This window comes from Haliotis asinina, chromosome 3 (assembly GCF_037392515.1).
Source record: "Haliotis asinina isolate JCU_RB_2024 chromosome 3, JCU_Hal_asi_v2, whole genome shotgun sequence".
Lineage (NCBI taxonomy): Eukaryota > Metazoa > Mollusca > Gastropoda > Lepetellida > Haliotidae > Haliotis > Haliotis asinina.
The window spans coordinates 38,920,864-38,944,987 of record NC_090282.1 but is presented as its reverse complement, the minus strand read 5'-3'; the positions used below and the strand labels follow the sequence as shown (position 1 = coordinate 38,944,987).

Sequence of the window (24,124 nt, the reverse complement as noted above, 5' to 3'; positions counted from 1 at the left end):
CCGTGAAACAGGGCAGGTCAAGTCAAGTCATGTCAAAAGATGTTTATTGTATGAAAGGCCTCCGGCCGATAGACATGAGACTTACACTAATGCAGGAATGTCTGGATACATACATACATACATACATACAGACATACAGACAGACAGACAGACATACATACAGACACATGTGTATATGTGTGTAACTGAACTATATATATATATATATATATATATATATATATATATATATATATATATATATATATATATATATATATATATATATATATATATATTTAAGGATATACAATTCGTTTTATAAGAAGATGTCTTTTTGCTAATGCATGCTATATATACAAAGACAACTGAACAGGAACATTTTCGTTATTACTTTGTAACAAAGATATATAAGCATATTCGGGCTGCTTTGCAAGAAAATGGTCCGGTATGAATTTCTGTCTTCATTCATGATAACAAGGACATATTAACGTAAAATGGATTTCATTCTCTAACGCCATGTTTCACAAGGGACAGTATCGACTTTCTTTCTCGACAGAGGTTTTTCTACCCTCATTAATCATTAAAGATAATAAACCTAAACGGTATTTTACGAACATTGTTCGTAAACTATACGTTGTAATTATTGATAAATATTTTTCTGGTTGGAGTAACGTTTTGAACATCCTGTAATATTCATATTGAGAGCTTGAATCTAAGGTGGATTTCCATTCTTGATTATTCATATCTATTAATCTAACGCGAAATTCATTTATGAACCCGTTCATATCGCCAACTGTCTGGCACAACCATATGATACCGAAACCGTGAGAAAATAATAAATTTCTGATATCAGTTACCCAAGTATGTTTTCCCACACTATCCAGATTTAAGAGCATATTATAAGCTAATTTAGGCAGACGTTGTTCGTGCGTATTTAGAATCTTAAACCAATATTTTTAACATCTTATTTGTGAATTAAGGAAATCTACCACACTCACCATATACCATGCAATTGGGTGTCTTTAGGCTTACATTGATGTACCTTTTACAGGCTAAAAGATGAACTCTCTCAATACAATCGAACTGCCGAAAACCCCATATTTCAGATCCATATAACAGAATGGGTTGAATCTGAGTATTAAATATCTTAAAATACACATTGGGTGACATGGTCCCAACTTGATGTAAAACCGCTAAAACGTGTATTAAAGCTTTTTTCCACGTAAAGCGAAGTTCTGAGTGCATTAAACAAACTCATTCTATTTGAAAACAAAAATCCTAGGTAAGTATACTGATCGGATATATTAATCATTTCACCATCATAAAACCATCATTCGTTTGTGGCCACAGGACCGCCCCTTCTAAATATGACAATTTCTGTTTTGCTTAAATTAACTGTTAACTTCCATTCTTTAGTATAGCTTTCTAAGATTTTTAATTGAGTTTGCAAACCGACCACAGTATCCGAAACTAAAATAACGTCGTCAGCAAAAAGGAGCAGGAGTACTTCTACAAGATCTGGGTACATTTGGATTCCATGTTTTCCACCTAAATTGATGTCATGATATAATTCATTAATGAAAAAGGAGTGGACTTAAACAACAACCTTGTCTTAAGCCAAGTGGACAATCGAAAAAGTCCGTAACCCCGTCTTTGCAACGTACACATGAACGAATGTTTGAATACATTGATTTCAGAATACTTACCATTTTCCCTTGTAAACCTGTTTTGCGTAGACACTGCCATAATTTAGAACGATTTACTGAATCGAATGCTTTTTTAAAATCTACAAATGCTATGTACAACTTGTGCCTTCGTTTTGATAATGCTTTTTGGAGCAGTGCATACAAAGTAAAAATGTGATCCGTAGTGGAATATCCCTTTCTAAATCCTGACTGTGATTCAGGAATTTTTTCCTGCATATTCGCCCAGTATGACAGTCTATTGTTCAGTATCAAAGTAAACACTTTCCCCAAGATACTCACTAATGATATACCCCGATAATTATCTGGATCGTTTCTGTCCCCCTTTTTATGAAGTGGAATTACTAATATAGAGCTTGACCAAGTGCGGGGAAACAATCCATTTTCAAACAGTTTATTGAAGCATTTCGCAAGGAACGGCATAATTTCAAATTTAGAACATTTTATCATTTCTATTATGATATCATCGGGTCCTGCAGCTTTCCCATTCTTAAGATGATTGATAGCTTCTAATATTTCCTCTTCAGCAATAGGACTGTCTAGTATAAGTTGGTCTACTTCTGTATAACAATGATTTTTGGAATCTGCAGTATTAATTACCTCGTCGAATGTTGAGTCAAATATCTCTCCGCTTGAATATACATTTTTGAAATGGTTTAACCACTGAGTTTTAGTTATGTTGTTTCTCGACGTATTTCTATTTTGTAAATAACGGATATGTTTCCAAAAAGCAGATGGGCTACGTACTGATTTTTCTAACCTTTCTTGTCTGCGCATTCTCATAGCAGGTGTATATTTTCGGCAGCAAGTTTTATATTTATTTGTATGTTCACAGTATTTCCTTCTATCATGATTGCTTCCAGTCACTCTGAATCTACGAAGATGCTTACGAGCGTTGCGTCGCGCCTTTCTACAATCTGCGTTTAGCATGTTTGTTCGGTGTTTGCGTTTGACATCACTAAGCATACAATTAGATGAATTTGATAAAAGTTCTACAAAGTCATTTATGACCCCATTTACATCTGAATCAAGTTTTTGAAGTAAAGTTTCTCCAAACGAAGTTAGGTTTTCTTTTACGTTTGATAAGAAAGTGCCTACAAAATTTACATTCTAGACCAGTCGTTTAGTATGTATGGGCCCGCTATCATCGTTTATACTATGATTATTGCCTGAGAACTTACAAGTTAATTCAAGCGGTAAGTGGTCAGACTCGTGCCGATCCCCAATATTTAACAAGGCTATATACTGGAAGAAATCAGACGAGCATATAAAATAATCATTGACACTAGCACCTTGATTTGCACAATATGTATATTCCCCTTGTAAATCGCCATATACTCTCCCATTAGCGATAAACATCTGAAATGCGTGACATATTTCTAAAAGTTTCTGGCCAAATTTGTTTATAGTTGAATCGTGAGATATCCGATTATCAACATCAACATCTTCATGAAATTGAAAGTATCTATGAAAATGTATCATCATCTGTGGATGTTGACGGGTTGTTAGAATTACCAGTTCGGGCATTTAGATCACCACATAAAACCAAATGTGCGTCACTAACTTCCGATTGCTTATCTAATAAAAATTCCTCCAGTTTATTTACACTACAGTTTGTTTCAACATGGTTATAATACGGAAAGCCTTCAGGTGGTATGTATGTGCATATCAAATTAACATGTTTATCAATGGCAAATAAAATTTTGGACATATGAATACATATAAAATTGTCGACATCAGTAGTTATCAACTTACAGAACTTGCTAATAGACTGATGTGAGATGACACACCTCCCGAAAGCCTGCCATAGTCAGACAGTTTTACTGCTGAGCTGGAGAAAACTGTGTAATTTCCTAGCCAATTCATGTCGTAATTAGAATCAACAAACGTTTCAAGAAAGCAAATAATCTTAAATTTCCTAATATAATCTATAAAGTCATCATCTCCTGATTTGTTTCGAAGTCCATTTATGTTCCAGCACAGAAATGATAGAGTTCCATTGCATAAACCGTGTTCAGTGGGCGTAATACCGGTGACATTGCCAGCAGTACCCTGTGAGATACTAACCGGGCCTCGGCCCGAATCCTACTGCAGGCTTGATTTCAACCTCGCTTGTCCTTTCCTCTCTTGGGTACGAATTCCAGAAACTCGTTGGTTGGTAGGCGCTGTTAGTCTACTGTTTGAACGAGGTACAGTTACCAGCTGGCCATCCTTGAAGTAGCCAAACATATTTGTCCCTTTCAAAGCCTGAAGTTGCTGACGTTGACGTGACTTTAGGTCACTAGAGATACCAAGACCCGCTGCTTTGAAAGCTGGTCTCGCTTTCAGGGAGCGCACTTTATCGTCAGACATGTGCAACTTTACGATCATTGGTCGAGGTCTGGTAGCATTAACCCGCTTAACGCCAAGCCCATGTGCGCGGATAACATCAGACGTCCCCCACGTTTTGAAAGTAGCGTGCTCGTTAAGAGTGGACAACGCTGTCTGCTTGCATGCCATAGACTTCTCTTCGCCGTCAGTCTCGGGGATACCGTATATTAAAATATTGTCACGCCTGCTCTAAGATTCCAAGCGGTCTAGTTCGGAATCTACCTTGGACATGTTTTCGATCACAGAATGGACTTTCTCCGCAAGGGCATCGATGTCGTCGTTCACAATATCATGATTTTGTTTGATTACATCTATGTCTACACGAATATCAGTTATACAGTGTTCCGGGTGTTCACACTTTGAACTAATATCACTGATTTCTTTCCGAAGAGAGGAGATTTGTGAACTTAGGTCATTTTTGGCGGTAGCTAATTCTGTTTTTATATTCTCAATTGCGCTGAGTAAGTTTTCTTGAACCTGTTCAAGTGTGACGGGTCCCGGGTTTGTCTCAACATCATTCGAACATAACAAGCGCTGAATGACGACTCGCACGGGAAGCGTGTCATCCCCAAGAAGACACAGAGCTCGTGCATGGGCATCATGTGTGGCGTGGTATATAGAGAGAACTAGGTCACAGTTAGTGACGTCACACGTAACACAATGAAATGTTGTTTCTCTCGGCACAAAACGGTCAATTGAGAAATTGCGAATAGCCTTTTGGTTACATATAATAAGGGCTGAAAGTGACAAATGTACTGTGAGCAGCAGAGCGCATATCATTAAGCGATAAGGCAGGATATCAATATCACGCTCCCGGCGTTGAGAGAATGGCGTGTATCTGTCAACATGGCTCACTTGCCGAGTACCGGGTGGGTGGTAGAAAGTTCCTATTCTGGCTCTGTATGTGGCCAGATCCTCCATGTTTTCACCCCAAACAGACGCTGGTGTGTAGACTTTTGATTACACACATTCACCACCTCGAGGTACCGATTGTTTTGTGACTTTTCCGAGAAAAGTATTCAGAGCCTTGTCAAACGTGTCGTCAACTTGTCAATACTGGGTAGTGAATCCAGGGAAACTTCAACTTTGAATAGCCATCAGGAAGGTACATGTAGAATGCAGATTCTGAATTTATCAACTTTTTTCAAAACCTACAAAGCTTGTGAACATTGGGCGCCTCGACGTTCATGCATTCGCATAGTCTGCAGTTACGTATGGAATCCTAGAAGGGACACTGTCGAGTTGTAGCCCTCGTCAAAACAAGAACAAAATTAACCAAAGTGCCAATCAAGTAACCAAAGTGCGACAATGCGGGATTTTGGCCATTTGTCGCTATATGGCAGTGTCGCGCTCGGAATTGTACATTTTATTCATTCAAATGGCGACATAGCGACAAATCAAGGTCACAGTGTGTCGCCTTGTATCTAAGATGCATGAAAAAGCCTTAACATAGACGGCAATGCGACAACGCCCCTTCTAGAGTTCCATAGATATTGGATTTCCGATCAGGGCCATGTTGAGTAGGTTGAAACTTTGCATGTGATACCAACTATGATGCATGGTTTGATCATTATCATTATATACATTACACTTTAAGACACTTGACATTTACGTTTCCTCTTTTCATAGTTTTACGTGACATCCGACAAGGATGTTGTCATAAGGTGTAACAGTTGTTTGTTGGACGTTTAACCTCAGTATCGATATCACTTTGGACCTGATTATCCTGTCACATATATTTCATGCAACACCCCAAGGTGAACGGGTGTTAATACCAACGCATGTGGCCCGAGGTATATATTCAGGCCGTGTAGAGATGAAATCGGTAGTATGCGTTTATTACTGTGTACACTGACAGAGAGACTGCTTATATTCAACAAAGAAACCTTCAGCTTATAGTACATGCAGCTGACATTGTATTTAAAGAGTGCGCTGTTTGACTCTGCAGCTTTTCGTCCTTGAATTAATCACATTTCAGCACATGTTATGAGTATAAACCAACATTGTATATAACATCGTCATTTTTTTCTTTTACAATTGAATTATTATTACTTTGTTATGTATTTAGTTCTTGTCACGATTACCAAACAGCTATTTCCTATGACTTTTGATATCTGACACGGCTTTACGTCCTTTTTTATTTTCTTGTTTATCTGTCCTCTCTCTGTCCCTGGTGTCATTGCATTGTGTATAATTTAGGTCGTCAACGTATCTAGTTCCGTCAACGTATCTAGTTCATCCTCGATATCTTCAGTGTATACGATCCTGTAAGTCTCCACTATACCCTGGATGCATCTACAGTTCGGCCCGATAATTTTATGACTCTCCGTTCTGCTGAGTGCAGCCTAATAGAGGAAACTCACTCACTCACCTGTGTACAATATTGATGACCTCCTGACCCCACTAATTCATCATCCCCAAGCCATAGATTACGAACGGTCACATATTCATATTTGACATACTCGGTTACGTTTTCCGTCAACATATTTACGATTTGTCTCTCCCCTTTGCCATCACTGGTGTTAAAAGCCAGTAATCTACTACAGTTTGAAAACGATTCAAGTTTTGGTCATAAGATCTCGTAAACGATCCATCTCATTATATGGACTTTTCATACCCTCATTTGTTTATGAATTTTCATTCTATCTTGTTATAACTCTATGGAACAGCGAAGTGTACTATTCATTTTCTAGAATAAAAGGACTAACATTGTCTTGAGTTTCCGTCAGCGTGGTGACATTCGAGGTCTCTTCTGGTGATGATCTTTAAAAAGACGGGTGTTATGGCTCCTACAATAGTACTCAGCTATCCTCTAAACCTTAGACCCTCCTTGCAGTACACTGTATCTCAGAGACGGAGATCGAGACCTTGATGCATGTTTGAAAGAATATGTTACAGTCTAATGCCATTTCCTGTTTTGGAGACAGATGTTGAAGTTCGTGCCATGTGTGAACGTGATTAATGCGAAATGATGATGACAATTTACTTTTACGCATATTTACGTCTTCCATATATGGAGAGGTGATTTAAACAACACGAGTCGATTTTCCTATGTTTGTCCCCCTTTAATCTATTGGAAATGACTATGTACAATATTTATGGTTCACTGAAAATTCTGGGTCAATGGAAGCTCAAGGGCCCATGATAGCTTCAGAAATTGACATCCATGTACATGAAGATCAGTTTAATTAAGTTATATATCAGACTTATGTTATCGGTATCATTTTCAATGTGTTCGCGATTCCAAGGTGTTGTTCGTGTACCCACTGACCCAGTAGATAGGCGAGAGGGTCAACACAGATCATTACCATAACATTGGTTATGAATTACAGTCAAATGCCACATTATCATGTTGTCGTTAGGGTGAGTGAGTGAGTGAGTTTAGTTTTACGCCGCACTCAGCAATATTCCAGCTATATGGCGGCGGTCTGTAAATAATCGAGTCTGGACCAGACAATCCAGTGATCAACAACATGAGCATCGATCTGCGCAATTGGGAACCGATGACATGTGTCAACCAAGTCAGCGAGCCTGACCACCCTTTCCCGTTAGTTGCCTCTTACGACAAACATAGTCGCCTTTTATGACAAGCATGTTTGCTGAAGGCCTATTCTACCCAGAGGCCTTCACGGGTCGTTGTCGTTAGGTGCTAAGCAGGTAAGTCTGCGCATTTCCCATGAACTAGATGCTTGGGGTGACCAATCAGATTTATTATGCCAGTTGTATTCGAGGGATGGTAGATCATTGTTTGTACTTTTCTCGAATGACGTGATAATGACGTCATGGTGAGTTGACATACTGTGCATTGTCCATTTCTGCGGAAATGGTAGGACTACATGCAGTGTTGGTATTGACACCAAATGACAGCAAGCAATGTTCTTTGTGTCAAAGTCCTTGAACAACATTATTGTCCCTACTGCCTTATCCTACCCTGCAATTCCCAAGCCCCAAATGAAGCAAGTCCAGATTTTCTTAGGTTCATTTCACTGGGGCTCCTTTTGAATATAAATGGGAGTACACGTATTTGTTACTTTCAAAATTATATATATTAAGTGACTAAGCGTTAGTCTAGAAGCAATAGTGGGTAGGTTTAAAAGCGAAAAACTAGCAGCGGAATAATTATTCTTTTCACAATTAAGCAGACGTCAAAATTTGAAATTCACGAGGTGAAACTGGCGGATTTGTATGGAACTATTAACGTATTAACAATGATGAATGTCTTTGCTACTCAAACAGCGTATTAACGCTTCATTTCGAAATATACGTTATGCAGCATATATATGTTCAGTAAGATAACGTCACCTGGCACCTGACAATCCAGTGACACGTATCATGAGCAAAGATAGTCGCACGTAACATACGATGACATGCATCGAGCAATTCTGGGAGCCTGACAATCATATGCCGTGAGTCGCCTCTTATGACAAACATGAGTTGTTGAAGATCAAATCTAACCCCAAGAAGATGGCACCGTCATATTTCGAAATGATCCTTGAACTGCTGTAACCCATACTGTAACTGAAACATAATGCATTGAACACAAAGGTGTGTCTTTTGAACGTAGCAAGTTTCAAATTTGAACACGGAAAAATGGAAGTGGGTTCCATGGAAGTACTACTGTTACATGTTTTTGAACCCCATATTTACCACGAATATGATCTGTGGACCCTCAAAACATTTGATTTAAGAGTGCGTCCTTATCAAATTTGGGGTCTTGAGGGGTTCAGTCTTTAAAGCAGCTATAGTGTCTGTACATATCTGCGACCCGGTGGGTGCCAGTACTCGAATCCCATCTTGTCCTCATGAGGCTTTTTAGCTGCCCTATCCGTGTTTTGGGTTTCTCAAAATCCAATTTCTATACAATTCTATAAATCCAAAGTTAACTCAAGGATTTCTCCAGACTCTCAAACAGGGTGATTAGACATTGAACAACAACAACAGCAACAACAACAACAACAACAAAAATTTAAATTACGTCAGTTTTATTTACAATTTGACAAACTACAGTAAATCTATGGAACATTGACAGGACTAGTTCCCATACGTCATCGATTCCCTTGAATCTGTAGCAGGTACCAAGCAGAAAGTTTCTGGTTTTACATGTCAGAGATCATGATCACTGGTATCGGCTGAAAACCTTGTTCATTTAAAAAAATATTATATACATTCTTTTTAACCTATAACTAAAGCTTGTTATATGATAACGCAAAATGTAAAAGTACCTACCAAACATAAACATTTCCAAAATGAGGTTAAATACTACTACCAGACCAAATAGACACTTTAATAACTCCAGATATACTGAATTTTACAGAAAAAGAGCTTCTTATGAAAACCTTTTTGCCATATGCTGCACTATGCGTGTGTGTGTGCGGGCGAGCGCGCGTGCTTGCGTGCGTGCATGTATGCATATGTAGTTCTTTTAACTTGACCCTCCAGAACATGGCTGAATATATTCTCCTGCAGAATCTAACTTGATGTCAAAAGCTTCTAGTTGATGTGAATGTGTGAATGTGCTTGGGGTGACTTTTCTTTACATTTTTAATTTTTATGTATTTAACACTGATCGTCAAAGAACAAATATAAATACAGGGGATGCTTTGAAAGTACAAGGGAGTATATATGCCGATGTGGTGTCCGTTTACATTGCATGTTGATTGAGAGAATGCTTACGCACTGGGATATTCTTCCATGGACATGTATAAACGCCATGAGGTAAAGACACAACATCATTTATCAAGTTGTGGGAGTGCAGGTTAGGTCTTCTGGGTTTTTTCCTATGATATACATATTAATTATAAGTTCTTCGGACTCCCACGTTCCAAAGTGAAAGCGAAGTAAAATATTCATGTTCAAATGGGGCAAACAAAGTGGGTAGTGTACGATCTTTCTCCAAGACATAAGGGCTTGCTTTGCTTACCCCACGTCACTAAATATGTCTTAAATGTTAGAGGAGAGCACCACATCAACTTTTCTGAGTATCTTGCTTTATGGAAAGCAGCAGACGGTGCTGGTATCCTGGCTGCATGTTACAAATTCAGTTTTAGTTCTATACGTCATGAATATAGGTAATCAGTTTACAACATCGTGTTGAAGTCAAGCACGGAGCAAGCCATGTTTTCGTGTAAGTCAGATGTGTTGCTAAGCTATATATATTTCAGATACTATTGAGGGCTTGTCCAACCTTTGTGGCAACATTTACCCGTAAGGCTCTTTAATATCATGATATCTACGTCCCTGTGAGTTCCTGAAATAAATAATGAGACACTGTCGTGTCTGTGTCTGTCAAAGCGAAAGGATCGGTATATACCGACTGGATCGGTATATAGGTCTCAAGATAATAAAACGCTTAAATGAAAACTTCAGTTTCTCTGTAAGGTAACCCGCGATGTGGGGAATCCCTATATACCTACGCGTGTGATTGGCTGATAATTTTCTGAAGCAACCAGTCGACGTTCACCAATAGGTGGAAACCTCCCTTTGGAAAAATACCACCCCGTGTTCCCCTTTTCACATAGGTAATAGATAGAAATACTGCTCAACGGATACATTCAATGAAAGACAAAACTGACGCTAGGTACTCTAAAATGTACATTGTACAATGGATGTGGATAATATGTTGGGGACGAATAACTGTGTAAGCTGTTTAATGATCAATCGTTTCATAAAAAGATGCCAAAATTGTTTGATTAACATTTCGATATTCTGTTAAATGGCCAGAAAGTATAAAATTATGTGTGTTAGTATGGAAGTGGGTGTTTGATCTTATATGTTCAGCAGCTGTAATTTGGACACAAATATTCAAGTAGAGTAATCTCATGCGAGCACATGGGAACAAGCGTCATGTTGAGAGACTTATTGTTCTGTGACCAGGCCGTAGACACTCTTGAATGATCAGTCGTAGACCTGGGTACTACCTGACACATACAGTTCGTGTTATGGCGAAGGTTCAGTGAAAATATAGATCTTTCCTTATAGCTAGATGAAAAGCAGACCTCAGGAACATAATGGGGAAAAACATCAAGGGAAATATTTTGCCATCCTATATATGATCTTGTAGTATTCTGGGGAACGACATCTAAGATATAGCTGTACTGTGTAGCGTTAAATGTGCGGCTGTGTAACTACCGCTATACGTTCACCATTCGTCAAACACCGTTCACCGTTCGTCAAAACTCGTTTAAGGCTGTTTTTCGTGAAAGAAATTAATTATTTAAACCAGGTTAAAGGTATTCTAGGTCAAAGGTTAATCATGTCACTCATTGAACTTAAACAGTCTCCAGATAAGTAGTTCCCTTTCGGAACTTTTACACGTTTAATGTGCACACTGACTAAATCTGACAATCTGATTAGTAAGTCATGGTGTAATAGGTAAAATGGATGGAATTATCAAGAAAACGTCCTCAAGCTATCAGAAATAATCGGACCGCTGCAAATGATAATGGCCCGGTGATTCCTTAACGTCGCGCCATTACCAGTTCTCTTTGACGTGACGTCACGCGCCGCAATAACTCCCGTTGTGAGTTGTTTGAACTTACAATTAAATTTATGAAACTGTTTTGTCTTTTATAACGCAAATTCCATCCATTTTACCGGGACAGCAGAGTAAATTGACCTAAGGCTTCTGCAAATGGCAATGCCCTGAAAAACAGCGTTTGGTGAATCGGTTTTCAGATTGCGACCGTATATGCTAATAATACGGTCGGAGATAGCTTCGTAACTACTCGTGTCATTCCGGCAAGCCGGATGGCGTCTCGTACCCGTCTCGTGACCATGTTTACGACTGGGTCCTGTCTAAGCGCAAACGGGCATGGAGATGAAAACACTCTAGTACCATGATCAAGAAATGACAACTCTGAATTCCCAAACATGGCTTTAAGAAGATCCTAAATCCCGTGGGCAAAACAGCAATGCGGTCATTCTCTTTGCAGATATGTTTCACTGTTGAAAGTTCTTCATCCTTTAGCTCAAAGTTTATGTTTAAATTGTGCTTGGTATAGTTTAGCGAAGTTTCAAAGTTCAACGGCTCCGCCATTTTCATGTTTTGAAATGCGTTTTACTACGCGCGATTTGATTGGTTTGCCACGATTCTTGGCAATAATGGCGTACAAGAGGGGTACGAGTCTTCTTGCAGGTCACGGGAAGAGACGAGTAGTTACGAATGGAGATAGCTCTGCCCAATCAGAACTCGTGTCACATACTGAGCTGTATTAGAATTCTGTATGACCCACGAATACATGGCATGACTGTTTCAGGAAGAAAACGCATGGTCTAATTTTTTGAAGTGGCACGCAGATCGGATGATTCTTCCTGCGTAGCAGTTGCGTTCTCAGATGCCGTGTTTATTTTGGTCCAGTCCATTACCTGTAGCCTCTGTGTATGACGGAGGAGCTGTAACATTCGCATACGTTGGGTTTGACGCAACAACATGTGATGAAGTAACTGTCATAGAGTTTTCTTCCGCGGAAGTGCTCTTGGACTTGAGATTTTTTCGCCTTAGCCAGTAACAGAAACCGAGGATTATAGCGATGCCGACGATGATGAAAAGAACGATGAGGCCGATGATCAGGGGGTCAGGCGATGGGTCTTTTAAGTCGATGTTTTCTGAAGCTGAAATCATAACACCATCATATTGCAGCGGATGAATACTCGCTTCTGTAAACATTTACCACCAAAACATCCTTCTAACCTGACCTTTAAATATTGTGAAAATTGGCCTTTGGTAACCCGTGCTTGTCGTAAGTGGCGACTAAAGGGATTGGGTGGTCAGACCGGCTCCATATAGCTGGAATACTGCTGAGTGCGCCATTAAACATGTCTACAAACCTGACCACCCGATCCTCTTACGACAAGCAAAGGTTGCTGAAGACCCGTTTTATGACCAGGATTATGTCATATTGCGACGGTAGCATTCATAATTGTTTTATTGACATCTTATGTTGCCCATGATTAAATGCCAAATCAAATGCAAACTATTTCTAGGAGGTCCACCTTCCAAAACATCTGCGAAAAATATTTCCAGCTATATAATCGACTTTGGACCAAACAACATGATCATCGCTCTATGCAGCTAGGATACGATGACATGTGTCAGTCAAGTCTGCAACCCGGTAAGGATGGGTTACCGATGATAAATTCTATCGAGGATCTTCAACGCAACTAAATCATATAGTCAAAAAAGAAACTTCACATTCTATCTTCAGGGCACTATAAAAGAACAAGAGATGGTAAGATGTTTAAATTGTTATATTTTCATGACAGTGCCAGAATCAGTTCCATTAGGCTACACCGCCGTTCCGAAACATGGGTATACAGAATGTCAAGTGACAATATGGACGTTTAGAATGGAGACTGGCAGCCCGCAACCGATTTCGAATGGTCTGTGAGGACAGTCGACCTCTAAACATCTCAGCCATGGTTCGTGTAGCCAGCAGAAACCTGTCGCGCAGATGACGTTACACGGTTTGAGGGTCGTCTGCTCGTGACGTCACACGTGGACGACCCGACCTTGGTCGATCAGAAATGGTGCCAGTTTGTTGCAGACAACCTCGCAAGTCATACACAGTACGGCGGCTGCGTCACATTGCTCTTGTGACGTCAGTAACTGAACTTCCCGCTTGCAACATGCCAACGGCACGTTCACGTCGCACATTTGACAACCGTGGCATTTCAAGTACCGTTACAGTGGTTTAAAAGCGTTTTTTCAATTCTTGAGGCCAATGTAAACACGAGCAAATGAAGAAAACTTCGATGCGAAGATCACGTTATCGACTGCACGTGCAAAACCTGATTTGGCACTATCGTCATTTGCACGACGAATAGATGGGTTTGAGCGGATTTTGCCTACGTTTTTCTAGAGTCGAAAGATAGGGATCCCATTTTGGATACATAGATGTATCATCAGAGAAAAATTATTCATTATTTTAAAAAATTACATTTTGTGAAGTTTCTTTTTTGACTCAGTATATGAACTCAGCAGCAGTAACCATATGTCAACAATATACCTACCAGGTGAGTAGACCAAACTGAAACCATACGCTGAGGAGTACCCATCAGAGACGAATTGGATATACAGCGTCTTTCCAGTGCTTCTCACGGTCTTGGTGATGTTTGACCCACAGACGATTGATAATCGATTATATTTAGTGGAAGGCCCTGAAGCACAATCCAACATTAAGTCAAGTACAGCTATAACATCCATGAGTCGGCGTGTAGTATACTTTTTAAGTCAACGAATACAATTGAATACAATCGCATCTTGGGGATGGTCGAGTCCGTATTTTGTCACCAAAATGCACTGTGCAGAACTTGAGGCATCCATATGTTCAAGAAAGAGTCTCGTCCTAATTATAAGCCTCGTCGTTTCAGCACTGTACCCAAAACCACCCCGAACACTTCGGGAAGTCATTCCAAATTAGGGTCCATTGAATATGTTCAAAATATATTCAATACCATGCTCTCACCGTCATATTCAGCGATGTAATCCTCACTCCCTGCCTGACTCTCATTCACTCCATCTCGCCCGCCCTCACTCCCCCTCTCACTCCCCCTCACTCCCCACTCACACGCTCTCTCAGTCACAGATCCCTGCTCTCACCGTCGTATACAGCAAGAAAGTCCTGAACACAGTTCTCCGATTTGCTGATGTTTACAATATTGATGATGAGCTTGATCCGGTCTTCGGAAGAAGTAAGAAGCCACCTGCAGTTCATCTGACTGAAACATGAATAGAACAACGGGCAATGATAACTATAAGATATGGATTGACGGAGACTCTTTCAAATCTAAAGATGGTGAGGCTTGAATACACAGGAGATAATAGGTGAGATGAGGAACTGGCAATCACAACCACAAAGAAAAGCGTGTGGGGTCAGTCGGTCATGTAGGTACTGCCATCTTATGCAAAGACGCCATTGGTTCAGAGGCTGGAGATTTCCCGTCCTTTCAAACGTCATAAAATATCAGTTTACATTCCTAAATACAGAAAAAAGGAAAACAACATCCGGATGGCGAATGTGTTTCTTCATAGTAGAAACATATTTCAAGTTAATTTTGTATTTGGTCTCAATTTCAAAGCCTTACCATTTTACAAAACCCATTTCAATGTTTCAATATGGCGCTTATTCAAATATATGTGTATTGTTTAGCTGGACACGTTTTTTTTTTCAGGAAGAATGCAAAACCCAAACTATACCACAATGATGTTATTGTAAAATAATTATGTCATTTTGCACTATCAGCAACCGGATACAAGAGAGTAAACACAAGAAGAAAGTGCCGTTGTTACTATGTAGAAAATGATATCAAAATAGTTGGTGCTTCGCCAGTGTTTTGTCGTGACGAATCAACTGGCAAAACTCATACCCGTTAACAAGGCACGAAGTGCCTTTAAAGTGACTAAGTTTAGTTTTACGCCGCACTCAGCAATATTCCAGCTGTATGTCGGCGGTCTCTAAATAATCGAGTCCGGGCCAGACAATCCAGTGATCAGCAGCATGAGCGTCGATCTGCGCAATTGGGAACCGATGGCATGTGTCAACCAAGTAGCAAGCCTGACCACCCGATCCCGTTAGTCGCCTCTTACGACAAGCATAGTCGCCTTTTATGGCAAGCATGGGTTGCCGAAGGCGTATTATACCCCGGGGCCTTCACGGGTCTCAGACTGTGCATGGGGTACTGAAGACCAATATTCTAATCCGGATCTCCACGATTGCCTTGAATGAGAACGGTGTAACGGCTGTGGTAAAATGTCAGTTTTGGGTGTGAGCACCGTTCACATTGATTAAAACCCACATTGTAGACACCAGATGAAAGAAGTAGACACCAGATGAAAGAAGTAGTTCCAAATGTCAGTTAAGACCTACACTGTAGATACCAGATGAAAGAAGTAGTTCCAAATGTCAGCCAGTAAGCAGGCGATACCGACTGATTATGGTCCTGAGTGGATGAGTGAGTTTGGTTTTACGCCGCTTCTAGCAATATCACGGCGGGGACACCAGAAATGGTCTTCATACGTTGTACCAATGTCTTCTTTAACATTAACTGCTAGGCATTAACCGCTAGGCTACCCCACCATCCCTGTCGTTTATGAGGTCTCTGTCCATTATACAACAAACATTGTCAGTGGGAAAGAGTTCTGGAGAAACGGACAGCCATCGACGTACGGCAGATGTATGCTACCTCATTAAGTGTGTTATACCACGTGCAACGTGTGGGCAGGCGCTATTGTTACATTAAAGGCACAATGTCACCGCTTTTTCGACAATATTTTGGCCTATAAAATATATATTTGGGCATATGCACCCACCCTAGCTTCCTATTGATACAATAAAAGAATTACTGCCCCTTATCGATAAGAGATCGATAATTGAACCTTCGACGGACACCTTGAAGTATATGATATCATTGCTCCCTGCATGTAAAACTGTCGGTGTTTCTGTTGCCTGCCGAACCGGCCTCAGATCACAACGATAGACGTGAAGAGGGATCGTTCCAAGGAACTCTGTGGGGTTCGCTTGAAAAAAAAGTTCGGTCGGTAGAGTGCGCGAGAGTCGAGTGCATAAATTCATTCGCACTTTTTAATTCGAACTTGATACGCATTTTCTCGGAATAAATTATATGGAAGCTTCGTTGGGGCCTGATAGTTTTAATGAGCGAAATGCAATGTTACTTTTTTGTGGGGTTTGCTTGAAAAAAAAGTTCGGTCGGTAGAGTGCGCGAGAGACGAGTGCATAAATTCATTCGAACTTTTTAATTCGAACTTGATACACATTTTCTCGGAATAAATTATATGGAAGCTTCGTTGGGGCCTGAAAGTTTTAATGAGCGAACTGCAATGTTACTTTTTTGGAAGCGCAGCGTGATCGTGTACCTTTAAGTTGATGCATTTGCACAGACGCTAGAACATGACTACAAAAGATATCGCATCGTGCTTCTGTCAAAGTGCCATAAAGAATGACGGATTCCGATAGTCCTGAGTTGATATGACATCATTTCCTTCCCCATACTGACAACACGGGGTAACATGGTAACGTTCTCCCAGATGCCTGTAGACTCTTGCAGGACGACCGGATCTGTCCAGACTTCAGACTCTCATTACAGTAGTTTACTGCCCCACCCCGTCTCAGACACTTTATCTTCTGTTTACACTGAGCCTTACAAGACGTTTATTCTAAATGGACGCATTGCTGAACCTCGAGGTCGGATGATGTCGACTTTGTAGATGCACCAACCGAATATGGTTGCCTTGTTCCATGACCTCACACGTGGGCGCCCGTCAGCAGCAAGTAATTAGGATTGACTTTCTGTTGATAACGTCTCCAGATATAAATGTTTATCAACGTGCAAATTACGTACATTTCTACGTGGTATTGAGTCTTTCTGTAGCAACCTCACCTCATGTTGTCATTGATTCAAATTGCTTTAAACTTACTCAAAGTACTGGTATGAATAGGCAGGCGAGTAGATAGTAGAAGTGGAATCATCGGTTGTTAGCTCAGACACACTGGCACCGCAATCTGGGAAAGTAATAAAATATCCATGTAGTATACTGCAGATCAAGTCTTTATGATATCTTGCATTTATTGAATTTACGAAAGAAACGATCATAATCGAGGATTCGTTGAACGATAACGACAAGCACTCACTCAGCAGGAAGCAAGACCGAGGAGTATCCTTACAACCTCAGATAGTCAGATACCATTGCGTCTTAAAAAGTCTTGAACAATTTCCATCACCAACAAAAGGCGACATACCCATTGAAGTTATTCATTGGAATGAAGCACTGAGCTGTCATGACACCAGGTGTTTGCGAAAAGGATAGACTCGTCCTTATCTACCACCACGGCACTATAACTCAGTATAAACAACGTTGCCAACATCAAGAAAGGAGGTGTTGTGTCAGTGTTTTCCTTTCAATGCCTATGGTAAAGGCTACTATGAAATGTACAGGTCTTGGACGAGGAAACTCTGTTTAGCAAGTTTAGTTGTCTGAAACATTTACCACGTGAAATCTTTGAGCACCAATGATCATACAAGAAGGAGTAAATCGAGTAAATGTGAGATTCGAATCCATGTTAAGGATTCTGGCCTTTCTGAGGAATACCTCATTATGTCGAATAACGGTGCTATAGGCGGCTTGACATGAATGTATACTGAAAGCCATTAGAAACGCATCACTGTTAGATTAGGATATTTCTTAGGTGAGTTTTGGCATCCAAGAATTTTGTAGAGGACGATGTGATAAGTAACTGTTTCAAAAAAGTATGAAATACGTTATGAAGTTGCGCTGCATTTATTGACCAAGTCAACCTGCGATGATTCTACGCCAAGCGAAACGTGCCCCACGATGTCTACGTGTCAGAATTGGAGCAACATGAGGTCGACGAGCACGTTACCCTCTCTCACGTAAACGATGTCTAACAGTTTGAGAACTGATTCTCCCCGTTCTCTCATGGATTGTTGAAGCTGTGCTCGCTGCGATGACGATGACAATCACGTGTGCTGCCTGTTTGTTGAAGACGCGGGGAGAGTCTAACACTTGTCAACCTTCTGACAGTTGAACTGTCCGGCCACTGCACGGGTTGATAATCAAGCAATATGCAAACTCACTCTCTTGTTTTCTTTCAACAGCAAATAATCGAGACTAACGGGATCAGGTGGTCAGGTTCGCTAACTTGGTTGACACATGTCATCGGTTCCCAAGCGCGCAGATCGATGCTCATGCTGTTTGATCACTGGATTGTCTGATCCAGATCCTATTATTTACAGACCGCCGCCTTATATCTGGAATATATTGTTGAGTGTGGCGTGAAACTAAACCAACTCATGCTGATAATCGAGGCATCATTACAAATTCAGCAATGGAATTAATGACCAAAAAAAAACACGTGATTGTCAACTTCCAACCCTTTTTGAATTTCGGATCGATTGGGTCATCTGTTCATGCTCTACATGACATTTTGTGGTTATGTGATCCTCATGTGTCACGTGACGGCACCTGCATGCATGTTGGTCTCACTTTGTATGCTTTCAGGTGACATGGTTAGTTGATTCACAGAAAAGCTTGGGTTCAGGATTCACGTTAGTTAAACTTATATCATCAGAATGGGTGATGCGTTTCTAATGGATTCAGTATATTTACAGCAAATGCTTCATCTCAGTGAGCTTAGTGACTATTTATTTCAAAATGAATCTGTTTTTGTCGTCTCAGAAAATGGACTGAAATATCCCAATGGACTAACACTCTGGACTTAATTGACCTTGAACTTTGGGACATCTAATTTGATTACCGAGGAAAGAAGTCCTGAAAGTATCATCAATAAAGTTAATAATGCTACATGATTTTTAAATAAGTACTTAGGTTACAATCGCAGTAAGACAGAAATACGTACATCTGTAGTAGTAACTCTGATAAGCAAGTTTGAAACCTTTTCCAAGGTTTGTGTGTGTTTGAAAATTGATGAACAGTTGTTCTGTGGTGGTCATAAATGAGCGGTCATCCTTTCCACAGAATGTCCACGAACGATATCCCTGACCTACTCCTCCTGAAACATAAATACATTGCCTGTCAATCAGAAGTATACGTAAATTCAAGATCAAGATTCTCGGTTCAGTGTCTGTTGACATATCTAGGAGTACGTCAAGATTAATTATGGAAATTTAATAACTTTAGCATCAATGGATTTCAAAACATTGGTACTATTCTCACCATCATGTAGAGTAATGCTATCCTCTGGGCACTTTACATCTACCTCAGTAAACCACACGACTATGTGTCTTGGTCTGGAAGATGTGATGTTCCACCAAGTATTGTAGCCACTGAAAATATTGCATCATGTCATTTCTATTTTTCCAAGAGAAAAAAATTAGCAAATTAATATGGAATTAATGGCAGTAGATAGTAAAGCATTTACAGATATTTGGAAGAACAGTTCGTCATTTCAAGGTAAGGGGAACCAACTGGACAACTGCAATGACCTACACGTGCTCATTCCGGAATTCCAAACCCGCACTCTTAGACCGAATCAGACGGTGTGGAATGTGTTGGTTAGTATGGTGTATTTAGTAGCCTTTGCGTCACTCTTCCTGCTCATGGTATTAGGCACCCGTGAGTATTCGGGTTAGAACTGGTCTTTAGTAACCCATGCCTGTCTTTAGCTTTAAATCCCGCTTGACGTAGCAAGACGACTAAGGACTGGTTGACATGTCATTCTAGCCCGATTGCGTAATTCGATGCTCATGCTGTTGATCACTGGACTGTCTGGTCCAGACTGTTTTATTTACAGACCACCGCCATCTAGGTGGAATATTGTTTAGTGCGGCAGTAAACAACCAACCAACCATGACATCAAGCAAAGAAGCTGACGCGAGGATTGCCTACGATAAGAAAGCTATAGATTTAGATAAGAACGGCAAAACGTTTTCCACATCCATGACAACAGGTAAAAACTAAGTTTATTGTACAAATCAGACTAAAATTTGGGCATGTCTATTTGTATGTCTATTTAACGCCACACTCAACATTATTATGGCGGTCCATGAATATCCGAGTGTGGGAATGGTACAAGTCAAAATAGGGAATGGCACCATGCACATGGCCACTGATTCATCAAATTTTGAAATGCCATCCACATGTTTTCCATGGGGTTAACTATGTATCCTTGTCGATAATCCTGGATCGATACAGGAAATAATAACTTTGTTCATTGTTTGTCCGAATTTGTTTACAAATTCTACTACAATACATTTACTTTACTGGCGAACTAAGCCATGTAAAATTGGTAATTTGGTTTAAATATCACACGTACCTCAAGTAATTGCCTTTCACGGGAGGAAAGACGAACGATTTATCATATCCGGATGCTTCTAATGCCACGTTAACCTGACCTAGAATGCAAGAATACATCACTGTCAGTGTCATGTTAGTACTAGATAACAATATTAATGACGAAAACCTATTACAGTAAATAGCGCTAGATCCAGCTACCAAGTGAGTGCTCAAAGCGCTAGATCCCTCAGTGTGATCTTTTTTGCTTTGATGTAAACGTCTCGTTGTCAGCTCACACACGTGTGGATTGTTCATGAAGGTTTCGACATTTCGATGCGTTTGCTATAATTGCATTTAACACATATAATGCTTCTTCGACGTCAAAGACATCCACTGATGCCAGTTGGGAGATGCATCAACGTGCTTGACTCAGGCTTCTCAAAACACAAGGAACGATACAAAACGTCAGCCAAAGTGGTGTTAAAATCTTACTTTTGACGGAAGCACGCCGTCATGGGGGCGGTCGTTAAAGTCCAGTGCACTTAATCACCTTTCAGGCATAAAGTCATCCTTACTGGACAGCCACCAACATCCGAAATGACCTCCTCAAAATCTCGGGCGGAATCGTTTTCACTCAGCTGGCCTCAACTCCAGAAGGACATGTGTTCGTACCCCACTGACTATATTTCACAGGTGGGAACGCTTGATTGGGGCGCATGGTCATCTTAGTCGTATTTGTACACGTAACGACTAGGTACTATTTCTTTTTATTGATGAGTCACCATATCGTTTGGATTTTACTGACAGGAGGCAACGGGTGTTGAGAAAGAAAGGGAAAGGTTTTAATGATGCTAACAATAGCAAACACGATCGGTACGCAAGCAGCAGAAACAGATCTGCAAGCCGTCTGGAGTTGCACACGATGACAGGCGGTCGGTACAACAATGAAATCCTCAATGTTTACGTGAGACCTTCCACTGTTGCCGTTGGCACAGATGTCACCTTCATAGACGGTAACGCCCGCCTCCACTGTGCTAGAGTATCGGACCAGTTTCTAGAACAGGAAACACCTTTCTGCATGGAATGGCCCACGCGCCCGCCCGTCATAAACGCTATTGAACATGTGTGGAACGTGCTACAGGTTGCCATTCTGGACGTCATGCAGAATTCGGGACTATAGAAGAACTCGGATATGCCCTGGTCGAGGAATGGAATACCCCTCCAATGGCGAGCGTCAAGGTTCTTATTGAGTGCATTAACCGTCGATGCCAAGCAGTCATTCAGGTGCGGAAAGGTGACACCCTTTGTTGCCATTAACATTAAAATGGATAAAATCAAAAGGCATCTGTAGCCAGTTTGTCATTGTTCATGATTAAATGCAATTTTGAAATGTAACACTCTTGAACATTATAAGCATTAAACATAGTCGAGTTAAATCTTTAAAGAAGTCTATTTTTATCTTTTCAAACCTTGCAGTGAATTAACCGCACTCTTAACATGTTATTCCCATCTAATTGTGAATAGTAAACAGATGCATAGGTGTGATCCACAAAATATCGCAGTACCGTCGGCTTATGTCATTGTGCATTACTGGAAAATCAAGTTACTACAGTTTATTTTATACAACAATAGAAAACTAAACTATCCTTAAACTGCAAAAGAGAAATCGGTAACTCTGCCATGCCATGCCATGCCATGTCATGTCGTGCCATGCCATGCCATGCCGTGCCGTGCCATGTTCTTGTCCAGTAGAGTAACTTGCAAAGAACGTTTGTCAAATGTTTGCTATCGGGTGTAGGTCGTTGCTCTGTACAATACCTTTCCGGATTGTTTGTTGTCCTACACACTATCTTCTCGGAAAGTTATTTGTTTTTCATTCGAGAAGTTCGAGACGTTCGCCTGGCCGAACAGTGTTTTGTCTTTTGCAATGTCTTGTGCAGTTCGTTGTCCTCTAATATGTTATGTTGAACAGTTTCTTGTCATGAATAATGGTTCGTCGAGCGGTGCTTTGTATTGTGCAATGTCTTTTCGAGTTATTTAATGTCCTCTAATATGCCAAGCAGTTTACGTTCATGTACAGTGTATTGTCATCTACTGTCTCGTGCCGATATGTACAGTGCCTTCTGGAGTAGTTGGTTGTCCTGTACGCTGTCTTGTCGGGTTGTTTTTGTCACGTTCAATATTTTGTCTATTAGTTTGTAACTGTCTACAGTGTGTTGTGGAATGCAGTTTTCTGTATAAACTCGTATGCAATACAGCCACCTCGCTGTTTATATTTACCTTCCCAGTATTCCAGCAGAAAGCCCGTGTTGTATATATTGGCGTCGACTTCAAAGACAATCAGCATCTGGCTTGATAGACTTTGGTATGATGGCGTCTTGTCGAGGCAGAAACCTCCAATACGATTTTGAATAGTCTCCTCAAGACCTGAATGAGCACGTTATTGTTTTTAGATTTATGGTTGCTGGATGGCGATATTACTAATGCATTGTAACAACCGACATGACCTATCAGGAAACCGTGGAAAGGGGCACAGATACGTCACTGATGGCGGAATCACTGAATATCATTATTCTAATTCATATTAGTTTGTAAAATGAAAACGTGTCATAGTGTCACTTGTTACATGTATTGTGAAAAACAACACTTTACAAATATTCACGATTATTATATTTTAAGATATTTTGATTACAGTAAATGTAACCTGAAGCAAAAACTATTTCGAAAATGACTTCATTCTAGTCTATCCCATTTGCAAACATTTGTTGCAGTTTATGAGGCACATCTTTAATGAATACTATTTTTTTCACTAAGACATAAATGTAGTATTAATCAAACATAATATTTCATCAGGGAAAATACATAATTGTCATAAGAAATTCACACAATTTATTAAATTATTAGATAGACTATGTTTAAAATGATAGCTTTCAGTAATAGAAATAAATGCAACATGATGTCCCCTGTCTTGTTATTTCAAAGCAATTCGAGCTTGAAAGTGAGGCTGATCTAAATCACATATTACCATCATAGACCGAAATCACTCTGTCCACACAGTGGATTCTGCCACCAACGTCACTGGCTTTCACGGAGATGTAGACGGCGTTCCGAGGGGAGCTGGTGATGACGTATTTACACTTCTTGTAGCTGCCAACAGAAGTCCCACATACGTCACTAAAGTAGATGGCCCATCGATCAGCGGGTGGATGTTCACTGTCATTCACCACCGTTTTGGTCGAACCATCAGGTCCTGGTGGATGTTTGCTTGTTGATCTGATACCATTCTTATTAAATCTACATA

The 24,124-nt window shown here is 40.3% G+C and overlaps 1 protein-coding gene across 2 annotated transcripts in view; it reads right to left on the bottom strand.

The window, feature by feature from the left end:
* Positions 1-9,020: 9,020 nt before the first annotated feature.
* LOC137277970 (cubilin-like) overlaps positions 9,021-24,124 on the bottom strand; it is a 34,704-nt gene continuing 19,600 nt past the window's right edge. For both annotated transcript variants that reach the window (XM_067809989.1, XM_067809988.1), the window contains exons 12-20: positions 23,849-23,970; positions 23,104-23,250; positions 20,864-20,942; positions 19,765-19,874; positions 19,448-19,600; positions 17,488-17,572; positions 14,653-14,771; positions 14,064-14,210; positions 9,021-12,665 (exon numbers count right to left, since the gene is read on the bottom strand). In XM_067809989.1, coding sequence (XP_067666090.1) covers positions 12,385-12,665; positions 14,064-14,210; positions 14,653-14,771; positions 17,488-17,572; positions 19,448-19,600; positions 19,765-19,874; positions 20,864-20,942; positions 23,104-23,250; positions 23,849-23,970 — 1,243 coding nt within the window. In that variant the 3' untranslated portion in view covers positions 9,021-12,384. The remainder of the gene's footprint in view (positions 12,666-14,063; positions 14,211-14,652; positions 14,772-17,487; positions 17,573-19,447; positions 19,601-19,764; positions 19,875-20,863; positions 20,943-23,103; positions 23,251-23,848; positions 23,971-24,124) is intronic.